At 42.9% G+C, this 12,809-nt stretch overlaps 1 protein-coding gene and 1 long non-coding RNA gene across 6 annotated transcripts in view; one reads left to right on the forward strand and one right to left on the reverse strand.

Annotated features, from left to right (window-relative positions):
* Window positions 1-775: 775 nt before the first annotated feature.
* Window positions 776-12,809, reverse strand: part of PRKCD (protein kinase C delta) — a 60,906-nt gene continuing 48,872 nt past the window's right edge. For 4 of the 5 annotated variants that reach the window (XM_042885488.1, XM_042885491.1, XM_042885490.1 and 1 more), the window contains 10 exons: window positions 12,341-12,441; window positions 11,048-11,144; window positions 9,040-9,173; window positions 8,167-8,340; window positions 7,527-7,618; window positions 6,327-6,389; window positions 4,321-4,459; window positions 3,325-3,513; window positions 2,549-2,677; window positions 776-1,319 (listed from right to left, as the gene is read on the reverse strand). In XM_042885488.1, coding sequence (XP_042741422.1) covers window positions 1,161-1,319; window positions 2,549-2,677; window positions 3,325-3,513; window positions 4,321-4,459; window positions 6,327-6,389; window positions 7,527-7,618; window positions 8,167-8,340; window positions 9,040-9,173; window positions 11,048-11,144; window positions 12,341-12,441 — 1,277 coding nt within the window. In that variant the 3' untranslated portion in view covers window positions 776-1,160. The remainder of the gene's footprint in view (window positions 1,320-2,548; window positions 2,678-3,324; window positions 3,514-4,320; window positions 4,460-6,326; window positions 6,390-7,526; window positions 7,619-8,166; window positions 8,341-9,039; window positions 9,174-11,047; window positions 11,145-12,340; window positions 12,442-12,809) is intronic. The other variant, XM_042885492.1, reaches the window with a different exon arrangement.
* LOC122187732 lies at window positions 3,190-11,938 on the forward strand. Its single transcript, XR_006181399.1, has 2 exons — window positions 3,190-11,592; window positions 11,773-11,938. It is a non-coding gene; the product is annotated as an uncharacterized LOC122187732 (long non-coding RNA).

A 12,809-nucleotide genomic window follows, 5' to 3' on the forward strand; every position in this document is an offset into this window, starting at 1 on the left:
TGGCTACTGCAGCAGTGGAAGCGCTGGGGAGCAGTTCTTCTTTTAGGTGAGAATGTGAAGATTTGCCCAAGGGAGCAGGAAGGTAAGACTGTTAACTCTTCCTTTGCATTTTTTGGTATTTTAAGGTCTGAATCAAGCTTAATACTACACTGGTCTTGCATCCTCTTCCACCTGCCACCTTCTGGCACATATTTGCACATACAGTTGAGGTGGCATGAAAATTCCAGAGGCAAAGTGAGAATGAAGTGATTGAGGGCAGCACCACTGGTTGAGGGGCACGGTGCTGCACAGCTCAAGAACAGAGCAGCTGCTTGCCCTCCTTTAGAGCCGCCCCTGGAGCCTGGCACGCAGCAGGGAGGGGAACTGCTGGCAGCAGCTTTGCAGTTGCACAGCACTGCCCGGCTGTGCTGCAGAAATGAAAGTCAGCAGGAGTTCCTGCAACACACAGGTTTTTAAGAAGTCCTTTCTGGGGAGGAAATGAGTTTGTTTCTTATGTTTCCCTAGTAAAGATGAAGGCATTTATTAACTGTCAGAGCCAAGGATGTGCAGCTAATGAATTGCAGTATGGGCTGCTGGGTGTGGGCCTCAGTGCCCAGAGCAGCACTGCCCTGCTGCCTCCACCAGCTGCAGGCTGTTAGTTCCTCATTTCAGATAATTCTAGAAGTTTTTCTTATCTTTGTAAGTGAAAAGACTTGAAAATGATTATCATTTTCTACTGTAGATTAATTACAACTGGAGTTTAATTGGGTATTCGTCCACGAGAAAGAAATCAAAGTGAGGAATGAAAGTTTAATGTAACTTTCTTTGAAGTGAGGACAAAAGAACCAAGGCTCAAACATGTTTTTTTAAAAAGACATCTTCCATTCTCCAATGTCTTGAGCAAAATATACAGCACATTTATATATTTATATATATATAAAACATAACTACATTCAAGTAACCAAACAATTTACATTTTCCCAAACAGAGAAAATAGTGCACGTGATTCACATACCTCACACCCGGCCATGCATAAAAGAACACTGCCAGTACAGCAGCAGTTACACGTGATTACCCACACTACTGAGCTGCTGTGCTGAAGTACTGACACATCACTGGAACACAGCACGGAGCACTGCAGTTTTCTGCTCCTAGCATTTGGAAGTCTGGCTCTGTTCGGACTATTTTTCTAAGATCTGTTCAAATTTAGGGTTGGTGAAGGAGAAGCCATCGAACGCAGACTGATCCATGGAGTCGATCAGGTTTTTGTCACTGTAGGAGAGCTTTGGCTTCTCATTCAGAAATTCTCTGTCAAAGTTGTTGTAGTCACTTGCTGACTTCTGTTAAATAGAGAAGGAATGACAGTTTGGGGGCAGGGCTGCAAACCTGGCTTCCAGAGCAACCCCACACTCTGGGTTCAGTGAAAAAAAATTCTTTGCCTACTTTAAACAATACAGCAACTTACACCTGGGCAGTTACAGATTGGTGGTTGGAAACAAACAGCTCTGTGTTGCTTTGAACAAAGAACCACCTGGATTCATGATGAAGTTTCACTTAATGACCCAAGGATCCTCTGCCTCCGCAAGCAGTGCAGTCACATTTAAGCCCACAGATATTTTTGAATTCCTGAAAGCATTTAAGGTCTGCATTCATTCAGAGAAAGACCTGATGCTGTCCTCCAGCTGTCTGTGTCTGGATAAAACTAACATTTGTGCATGTTTCCCAAGAATTCCCAGAATTTCCCAGCATTGCCCTCAGAAATACTGAAGGCCGTCTTTTACTTTCTGAACCTTCAAAGCTTACAGTTTGCAGGACTCTTAAACTTCCGCAGTGCCTTCTATGTTAACGCCTCCCACTCGTAAGTGGAACAATTCCTGCACCAAGTATATAAGGACATTTTAAGAAGACAGCTTAATCTCTAGATCATTTATCTGCACCTGCACCAGGGTTAAGGAAAACTGATCTCAATTTTTAGCTCAGATGAAGCAGCGAGAGCCTGTGGTGATGCAGACTAAAAGCAGTTTGTTCTTTACACACTCCTCCTTTTAGATAACACCAGGCACATGCACTGCAAACAGCTTTAATATCAGTGTGAAGAACATCCTTCTGCCCAGCTGGAGACTCTCATATGAGTTTGGAGCAGCAGAGGTATGTAGTATTGGTGCACACTGGTACAGGGACCAGCTGGGCAGCCCAAAGTTTATTGGTTCTTTGCCAACATGGCAACACAGCAGAGAAAAGCCCAGCAGTGTCAGCAGTAGTGCTAACATGAAGGCATGGAAAACATTCACTTCTCCACTGATCTGAAGATTTAAGAAGGGTGGACTTCAGAACTATGAACTGATTTTTCCTGAAGGCTGGAGTGGTAAATAGGTAAATAGGTAAATAGGTCACATACGAAGGTGGTCTTAAAAGGAAGATTTCAGACTGCAAAGCATTCCAGGTTTCAGGAAAAACTACAGTAAGTAAGAATGCTTGAAGCAAGTTAGAGAAACCACCCGTGACTCCTATATTTGCAATAGTTAGGGCATTTGCAATAGTGCCAAGAAACAAAGAATCATCCACATACCACTTTTGGCTTGAAAGGAGGGTCTACCTCCCTCTTCTCTAGGGTCATCCAGTTGATGGTTTTGAAGAAAGGATGAGCTCTGATATTCCCAGTGACACCAAGCCTTCTTGTTGGATCTCTTTCAAATAGCTGCAAGACAAGATAACCAATGATGTCTCCCATGTGCTAAGAAGGTAGGTGGCACTGGAAGAAGTAATGGGTGTGCTGCTGAAGCGAAGCTGCTGACGGTGAACAGGCATGACTACTAACCTCCCTTGGCTTTCAATTTGTAAAAGTTATCTGCTAGCTGATAAGCAGCTCCTTTTAAAAAGCTGAGATTTCAGGAAATCATGGAATCTTTTGAGTTGGAAGGGACATTTAAGGCATCCCTTCCTCCTCCTGTAGTGAGCAGGGGCACCCACAGCTCCATCAGTGCTCAGAGCCCCATCCAGCCTGACCTTGAATGTCCCCAGGAATGGGGCACCACCACTTCTCAACAACAATCAAAAACAAAAACTAAAAAATCCTCCTTCCTAATATCCCATCTAAATCTCTCCTCATTTAGCTTGAAACCATTTCCCCTTTTCCTGTCACAACAGACCCAGCTGAAGAGTCTGTCCCCCTCTTTCTTACAGCCCCTTTGGGTACCGACAGGCCGCTCTCAGCTCTCCCTGCAGCCTTCTCTTCTCCACCTGCACAGCCCCAGCTCTCAGCCTGTCCTGTATGGGGCTCATAGGGAACACCCCTATTCGCAAGAAATACGCTACGCTGACCCACTCCAGGATAATCCAACTTACCTTTTCTAATATATCTTTTGATTCCTTGGTAATCCAGCGTGGGTAGTGAGGTGTGTCCATGCGGATCGACTCAAACAACTCATCTTCATCATCCCCATGGAAAGGGGACTGCCCAATGAGCATCTCGTACAGCAGGACCCCAAATGACCACCAGTCCACAGAGAATGTGTACTTCAAGCCTTGCAGAATCTTGTCCCATGAAAAGAGTACAGGGGAAGAAACGTGACTAATTAGCAAAAGGCAGAAGTGTGTGCCAAAAAACCAGAAGTGTGAGTTTAAGAGGAATCTTTAATAACGAGCTTATCTGGGGAGGTGGAAAAATCCAGCTGTCTGACAGGACTGCTGACACTGTAGCACTATGCTCAGCTGCTGCCTGGAAGCTCAGAGGACACAACTTTGCTCTCATTCTCAAGTTTTCTCCATTAACTTTAAATGCCACATTCTTGGAACCATCTACTCTGGTTTCATTACAAAGTAATAAACAGGGAATGGAGGAACACACAGCAATGAAAGCAGATTATTAACCAACAGACTTTGACATGTACTGCTTTTAATAGCTAACCACCTTATTTGACTATCATGCAACTCAGATAAGAAACCAGCTCTGAACACAAGGAATTTAACTGTGAGAGTCTCCTCAGAAGCCATTTTTCTTTGAATTTTGGCTGTTTACATGGGTGCATGTCTGCACACATTTTGCAGGAGCCCTGCATGTAAGGCAAAAGGGAAAGCTACAGATTTTCAGCAACTGAAAAATTTACATTTTAGAAGAAAAAAAATCGGGGTTTTGTAAAGTGCAGATAGAGAACACTTACAAATGTTATGAGCCTTCCACAGAAAAGCTCAGATTTAATGTTTTTCTTATGCTAATTAGACTACTTTGTTTTTTAAACAGTTTTGAACTGCTTTTCTTAAGAGGGAAGAATAACCACAGAGGCCACTCAAATATGGGTGCGTTAAATCCATTGCAGCAGTGTGTGGCACTGATGTACTCACCTCTGGAGCAATGTAGTCTGGGGTCCCACAGAAAGTGCTTGCCTTGTTCTCACCAACTACATTTTCTTTGCACATTCCAAAATCAGCTATTTTGATGTGGCCTTCTTTATCGAGCATAACATTGTCCAATTTTAGGTCTCTGCAAAAGGGGGATAAAAGAAAAACAGCATGTTTGAAACACGAGTGAATCATTTTTGGATTCAGATGTATGCGTGTTCCTCCTGGCTAAGAACAGCCTTCCCTACATCACACAAAGAGGCTTTTTAAAGAAATAATCATCCATCAACACAGCATCTATGAGTAGTAACTCCTGTACTTTGAAGATGGTAGGGAGAGAGGAAGACTTCTCCTCAGAGTAAGAAGGAGGCTGAGGTGTCCATACAAAGTGATCGTAAAATCCTCACCATGCTTCCATGTCCAGAACCACTCAGTGCTTCGGTTGCCTCTGGAAGGAGGTGTGAGTTAATGCCTCACCACTAACAGCAGTGCTGCACCGACTGTGAAACTCAGAGGAAAAGCTGTCAGATGCCAGGAGTGTTTGCCACAAGCACCAATGTTCGAAGGCTGCCCAATTTTAGTACCACCTGTGACTTGTTCCTAGTCACAGCACAAGGCACTTTGCGTGCTGTGGCCCACTGTGTGTGACATGCCCTCTTGGTGCCTTTTCTCAGAACTGCACTCCTCACGCAGCAAGAGCCTTTTTTAACAGCAGTTTCCAAAAGCTACATTCCCTCCCTTTGACTGCAATGTGTTTTTTTGTCCATCTGGCTGCAAAAGCACATACCGAGGAGAGCAGGCTGGAGAGAAACCATGCAGCCCTTCTGCTTACCAAGACTTGAGCAGATTTTACATGAGAACAGGGCAGTCTTTTCTCCCCAGGAGCTTAAGCTTACATTATCAGCTACTTACACTGTCACAAGGGTGAGCTGCAGGATGAACCAGAGGAGTGAGCTGCAGTAGGAACCAAGAGCCCCTGCTCAAATGCAAGGCACTGTAAATCCTTCTGTGTTTGGGCTGTTCACCTGAGTAAGTTTCTGAGACAGGGAAAGCTCACTGTAACGTAAGGCACTGCTCTTATCTATCTGCAAGTTCTAAAATCATCTGCAGGGGTGAGAGGGGTTCACTGACGTGCATCACCTACCTAAAACTGCTCCAGTTGGGTTCTGTGATTACATTGGTCAACTTCCTATGTGTGATGGGGAAGAAAAGTGCCTTTGGTTTTGCTGATGTCCTGTTGGTAAATGGTACTGTTTCTCTGAAAATATTCCATACTCTGAAATCTCCCTGTAGGAGCACTAATTTAATGTAGGGACATTTATAAGCAGGCCTGGAAATGCTCTACAAAACCTGGGATGGAAAGATTTCCTGCTGATAACAGCATGCTCCAACAGGTGTTTCTTTACAGCAGTAAAGGGAGAAGGTCACTACTGGACATCTCTGCACGTACCTGAGGCCATGCACAACTTGCTCTCAAACACACAGAAGTTGTCTGCTAGAGATAAGAGCTGCCTGAACAGGCAGCTACCAAACAGTGCTTCAGAGACTTAGGATCCCTTGTCATGTGGATATGTACAGTAAAAAGCATCTGATGAGCATCTGGTTCCTGATATTTGCACCTGGTGAGGCAGAAGCATCGATCCTGTGGCTTCACATAGATGGCAAAAGCAGACGACTTTCAACCTCTGTGATTCCACAGGGCTGGCAGGAACTGACACCCACAGGGACCCTCACCACTGCCACTGAACTGGAAAGACTCGTGATTTGAAGGGACAGTTTAAAAATAACAGACAAAATTGCTTTTGTGTAACATAAATAACATTCCATCATTCTGGTTGCCAAGGAAAAGACACAAAGATACAGAATTCATCTCAGGCATCTTAATGCCCTTGGAATAACATCAAATGTCTGACAGAAAGCCTTTACTTGTTACATCAATCAGTAACTCAAAGAGGCATGAAATGCTAAGGCATTTCCTAGTTCCCACGCTGGAACTGGATGGCACTCACCTATAAATAATGCCTTTGCTGTGAAGAAACTGTAGCCCACATAAAATTTCAGCTCCATAAAACCTGAAAAAACCAAAACGCCTTTCAGTTTGTCTTTCCCAGTTAAAACATGAGACAATGCAGCTGGCCAAAAGAACTAACATAAAGCTTCATGAAGTGAGAAGTGTTATACGTTCCTTTACATACTCAGAAGGAGCAAAGCAATGTTTAATGTTAGGCCTGTATTTATACAGATGGATGTTATGATCTGCGAGTTAACCTTCACCACACAGCTGTGATGCCAAACAGTGGGGACAGCAACTTGCTTTAATTCTCTTTCATTGTGGAATGCTGTCCCTTTTCTACTCTCTAATAGTTCAGGATGTATTTATAGAGAAATACGCAAACAGTCTTTGAAATGCAGTTACTGGGAGCTTAATACAGCACTGCACGGGGTGGTGATGGGGCACTAAAGGCTACATTTGAGACAGACCTCAATACCTATATCCTTCTATGCTTGGTCAATTGCAGCACAGGCTGAAAAGAAGCACTGCTTCTGTTTCCAAAAGGAGGTGATAATCCAGGATACCAAGGAAAACATTTAAGGAATGCTTTCTCTTCCCCCAAGAATGTATGCCTTTAATCCAGTGAGCATTTCCTCAGTACAACACGCAGTAACACCAGGCATTTTCTTGTCCAGTTATACAATAGCACTGGTGCTTCTGGGTACCCCATGCTGTTACACTGGAGATTCTCCCATTCAATGACACAATTACAGGCATTCTGCTGGGTGAGGTAGTTAAAAACTGACCTAAAACTAAAAGTTACAGTTGGGGTAATACGATATTTTTGCATCTTTTAAAGTCTTCAGCTCCAGTTATCTTTGCCATAGGTTACTGACAGAATCACTTTCCTATTTTTACAAACATTTTGTGTGAAGTGCATGCTATCCTCCTGTACTAGTGATTTTATTTACTAGATTCTCCCAGCCTCCTCCAATGCTGTTTTCTTATGAAATCGTTTTTTTCCATGGAAATACTCTCCTAGAGAACACTAATGCTGTACTTTTTCATTGCTGGCGTATGTTGTGGCTTACCTAGCATCTTCATGTACAGGCATCCCTTAAAGCAAAACATGACAGTGCTTTGTAAATGTTAGAACCAGAAGCAGAAGAACCATAAAGCATGCATGGAGATTGGGACTGAAGCATTGTGGACTTACGTTGCTCTGTAGAGATCGAAACGCCCCTTGTCTTGTATGTGAAACATCAGGTCTCCCCCATTCAGGAACTCCATAACAAAAAACAGGTGATCCTGTTTGCAGATAATCAGAGAACAGAAACATCACTGATGCCATTGTGTACACAGTAAGTAGCAATGTGGCTCCTGGGTACCAAGTGGCCACATTCCTCATATCCTGAAATATTTACCTGTTTTGTGCACCCCTAAGAGTTGCTAACGATTTGAATAGCATGATCTTATGAGGTTGAGGAGCTCATTGTGTATTCTGTGGGCTTCTAGATTTAATATAAATATACATTTAAACAGACTTACTGACTTCTGTCTGTCATTACTGACAGTCATTTTTGTTCCCTTCACTGAGGATGATAAAGCTAAGGTCAAGGCTTTACATTAAACTGCCTCTTACTCCACTTTGTGTAGATGTACTCAGATCCCATTCTGTTTTCCTCATCACACTCACGTGTACTTTGCACAAGTCTTGTGAACTACTGCAGGGGAGCACAACAAGAATGAAGCAAAGTTAAATCCCCTCAGCTATTCTCCCTTGACCGTTGGTAGCAGCACCCATTCAGAGGCTACACGTGTTGTGTCGCTGCTGCCACTGGGTTTCTTTTCCTTACCTTTGTCTGGAACGTGCAATAAAGGTGCGTGAGAAATGGATTTTCCCATGCAAGTGCTAGGACCCGCTTCTCCACCATGGTGCATTCCACATCATCATCAATTAGCACCACATCTTTTTTCAGAGCTTTGATGGCAAAGAACTCATTCTTTCCTTTCAGCTCAGCAAGCAGGACCTACAAATGAAACGAAAGATGAGATTAAAGCAGGTGTAGGAAAGACTGCTGGTAAGGCATCAGGTAAGGAAAAGTCAAGGGCATTTACAGCAAGCGCCATGACAACTAAACAACCACATGAGTGGGAAGGATGGGTGAGACTTGGGAAGGTGAATCTGCTGGGCGTAGCTAAGAGGAGATGGGGTACAAAGAGCATGGAACACAGGCAGGGCAGCTGTCAGGGCAGTTTTTCTGTCTTGTGATAGCATAAATAGATGCCTGTTTCTTCATTGGAACTGGAGTTTCACAGCCAACAGAGGACAGGCCCTGAGGAGGTCACACCACTGCTGCACACGACAGAGCAGAGGCAGACAGGAGTGGAAGGTCACGCTGCCTTCCCACGTATCCCCTCCCATTGCACTGAGTCCCTTTCTATACAAAGTGTATCAACATGAATTATCCTTTTGGATGAAGGGCAATTCCTCTAAACTGGATATTAAATAATTCACAACCTGTTGTGCATTAATGAATCCCTTCTGCTATCTGACAGATTCAGGTGAAGACTTTTTGTCTTTTTGACAAGGATGTGTTCTACTGTGTTCTGTTATAATGTTATCTACTTGAGTGGATGTAAGACAGTTCTGGTTAACAGAAACAGCCCATAGTACTGCAGAGACCAAGCAAGGCTGTCAGTTTAAGCTCTGTAAATGTACTACATACCTTTCCAAAACTTCCTTTCCCCAGTACTTTATGGAAGACAAAGCTGTCAATATTGAATTTTCTCCTGCTTGCAATTCGTGATGCTGGCTTGGCAGAGCTTCCCTCCCAGAGTTTATCATATTGGCTGTTATCTGCTAATTCAAAAAGGAGGTTAAAGTTCAGTATATTTAGAAAAACTGCACAACTCAGATCCCCTGCTAGGAAGTAGTGACACTATTTCAATTCAATGACACCCTATTTCAGTTCATCTGCTGCTGGGACACTGGCCAATCTAACCATACAGGTCAAATCACATAGTTTACAACGAGTTTAAATTACTCAAGAACATCTGATAACGTTGGATTGGAATCTGTGATCATTTCTGATGCTGGGTTTAAGCAACACATACATTACGAAAATGAAAGAGCCTAACTTCATCACTAAGAAACAGAGCATAATTTGGAGAACAGGAGAGGAGAGCTTAGTCCTCCAGTCTGAGGAGAGAGGCCACAAAAAATCTGGTTTGCATCTGATCAAAGAATCACCAAGGTTGGAAAAGACCTTGAAGATCATCTAGCCCAACCACCTACCTATTCCCCACTGAACCACGTCCTTCAGTACAACGTCTAAATGTTTCTTGGACACCTGCAGGGGTGGTGGCTCCACCACCTCCCTAGGCAGCCCATTGCAGCACCTGACCGCTCTTTTGGAGAAGAAATTATTCCAAATATCCAACCTGAACCTCCGTGGTGCAACTTGAGGCCATTGCTTCTCATCCTACTGCTGTTTCCTGGAAGAGAGGCCAACCCCCACCTCATCACAACCTCCCTTCAGGAAGCTGTACTCCTCCAGACTGACCAATCATGGCTCCCTCAGCCACTCTCCATAAAACTCACACTCCAGTTCCCTTACCAGCTTCACTACCCTTCTCTGAACACATTCCAGGACCTCAATGTCTTTCTTGTAGTGAGGGGCCCAAAACTGAACACAGTACTCGAGACCTCAGCCAGAGCTGAGTACAGGGGACGACCACCTTCTGCACCAACTAGCAACAGATGATGCTGGCTAAAAAGCACGAAAACAACAGCTAAATTTGATTATATTCTAAAATTAATAACATAATTCCTTGGATCCCTACTGCACAGATCTACCATGTCACAACAAGACACTGATGACAATCACAAGATGATACTCTATACACCCTGCAAGCTGCACAGCATTTGAAGCAGGCAGAAATCTCAATGGCTGCAATCCTGACCTAATATTCAACCAACCCACCTTTGCAAGAGGTTACTTGCTCTCTTTTGGCAAACCAGAACAAGTATGATAAATAACATGACACTCAGTTTCTTACTGGGCATTGCAGCAGAACCATCTCAGTGTATAGCTGCGAAACTACCATTTACTTCTTACTCAGCCTGGAGATTTTCATCTGATACCAAGTCAGCTTTTTGTTACAATTACATCTGAATAAATAACCACAAGTTGCTAAACCCAGATATATTAACTGCTAGAACTCTTTAACAGTAGTAAAAAAATACAAATAAACCCTCATTCTGAACCTGCTGAGATCATTTAAGTGGGATCTGGAATCCTATCTCAGCTGTTCAACCTCAGCTAGTGTTCTGGCTCTTGAACTCCACAGTTGACAGCAGTTGTCACTGCACAAAGGCTTCTTACATACTGGGAACAAAGAAAGATGGTTAACAACATATGTGACATTTTGGGGGAGGTGGAGAGGTGTCAGAGCAGTGAGCTGCCCCCCACTGCCACTCAGGAACAGTGCCACAAGGAGATAACACACAGGTGTCCTGCAGGAAAGGGGGCTTGCTCATAGACTGAAAAAACACTGCTCTTGGCCAAGAAGTTATTAAGCACTTTGCCTGGTCAGGTAAAAACTGTGTGTATATTTTTAACAATGCTTGTTCAAAAGATCATCCAGCAGAAAGCAATAATGAATAACTGAGACCAGCAGTTTGTGCAGTCTGGTGGGTAAATGGCTGGAGGAAAATATGGTTGCTTTTCTCACCTGTTGTATCCCCTCCTGGACCTCGAAGTTTCTTATCAAAATCCTGGTAAATACCAACATTTTCTACAGATCCAGAATCAGACCTTCGTGTGGACTTCTAAGGAGGAAGGGAACACTTTAAGCTCTACTGACACTGGTACTTCAGCAATATCTACAACAACAGCTGGTAAATGCAGTGTGATGGCAGTACAATCTTTGCTTTTCAATAATTAACTCCCAGCACATCTCTCCTGTAGAATTCTAGTTCACAGGCTATTTAGCCACACTTTTTCAGCTCAGCCAATCACTTTACTTCTTTCACTGCAAGAAAAACAATCGCCAGAAATCCTGAGCAGTCTGTGTAGTTATTTGCTGAAAAACTACAAAAGGTGACAAAAGGTTTGAATCCACAGTGAAAATAATTGTTTGGTTTGAATTTGCTGTAGGAAACTGTTCCCTGGACTTGTGTTGATTTTTCTGAAAGAGGAGATGGGAACCACTGCAGTTCTGGACACACCAGAGTCAGCGTGTGACATCCTTCTTTAGCACATGTAAAGGAATTTGAGGTAGGAAGATCTCAGAGATCACGTTCTACTAATGAGCACATCAAGTTTTTCTGTGTTGTGAAAGCTGGTGTAACAGCTCTCTGTGTTTCCAAAGTAAATATCCTGTTAAAGCTAAAGGAATGCCTCAGCTGAGAGGAAATACTGTTGGCTTTTGTGATATATTTTCCTGTTTTATTTCAGAGCTTGTGTTTGAATCTCAATTTCCAACTCAGAAGTCAACAGCAGTCTGTACACAAAGAACAGCCACACTGCAGCAGGAGACCAACAAGGTAACTTATGGGGCCAGTGCTAATTCCAGGGGCATTTTCTTTCTGTATGTATCAGATTAATAAAAACTGAAATCATTTGGTCTGTTTCTCCTTTCACACTTAATTTTAGCATTCAAGGGAAATTCTCAAGTTGAAGCCCGAGAAAAAACAGACTTCAGCTTTATGCTTTGAACACAATTAAACAGAAAGGGAGAAAATAACCCTGGGACTGTCAAAGAACCAAGGTGCATTTCAGGGAGAACACTCCTCCTTTTTCTGAGCTCTTTGTCAGGAGGGATGCTTCTCTCCTCAGCTTCACCTCTAAGGTGCTGACATCACTGTTATTCTCCTAATGGCCAAATTAAGAAGAGAAAGTTGTTTACATTCCCTCAGTTCCAAACTTCCATTCCCAACAGAAGTGATGTGGAGTAGGTGAAGTAAAATAAAAACCAAAATGCTCTCAAACAACTAATTCAATGACAAAGGGCAATAAAACATACCTGGCTGACTTGAGTTAAAGCTTCAGCTAGCAACTTCTGGTTAATTCCACACAGGTTGGCCACCTTCTTTTGGCATTTATGATGCACATTCATTGCACATTCTAAAATAAATTTAAGGGCAGTTATACAAGCACCAGGAAAATAACATCTGAGATTACAACAAAATGGCTTTTTTTTCAGTGCAGTTCATAAGAATTACAGCAAGCCCAGGTTAGACATTAATCTATGATTACAAATAAAAGTTAAAATTTTTATCTTTAAAACAATGAAGGCTACAAAAATACAAAAAAAAGGTTTCAACCATTCTTCTCAAAGTCTGTTACAATGAAGATCATCTTACATTTTTGTGACAGAACTACAGAAATCTTATTTGCAGAGAACACTTTAACTACCCTTTAGGTGCTACCTTGAGTCAGTCTCACCAGATTTCAGCTACTCCCAGCAGCAATTTTGATTATGCTCAAGATTA

This window comes from Lagopus leucura, unplaced genomic scaffold, assembly GCF_019238085.1.
Source record: "Lagopus leucura isolate 7727_CA_CO unplaced genomic scaffold, USGS_WTPT01 Super-Scaffold_100050, whole genome shotgun sequence".
Taxonomy (NCBI): Eukaryota; Metazoa; Chordata; class Aves; order Galliformes; family Phasianidae; genus Lagopus; species Lagopus leucura.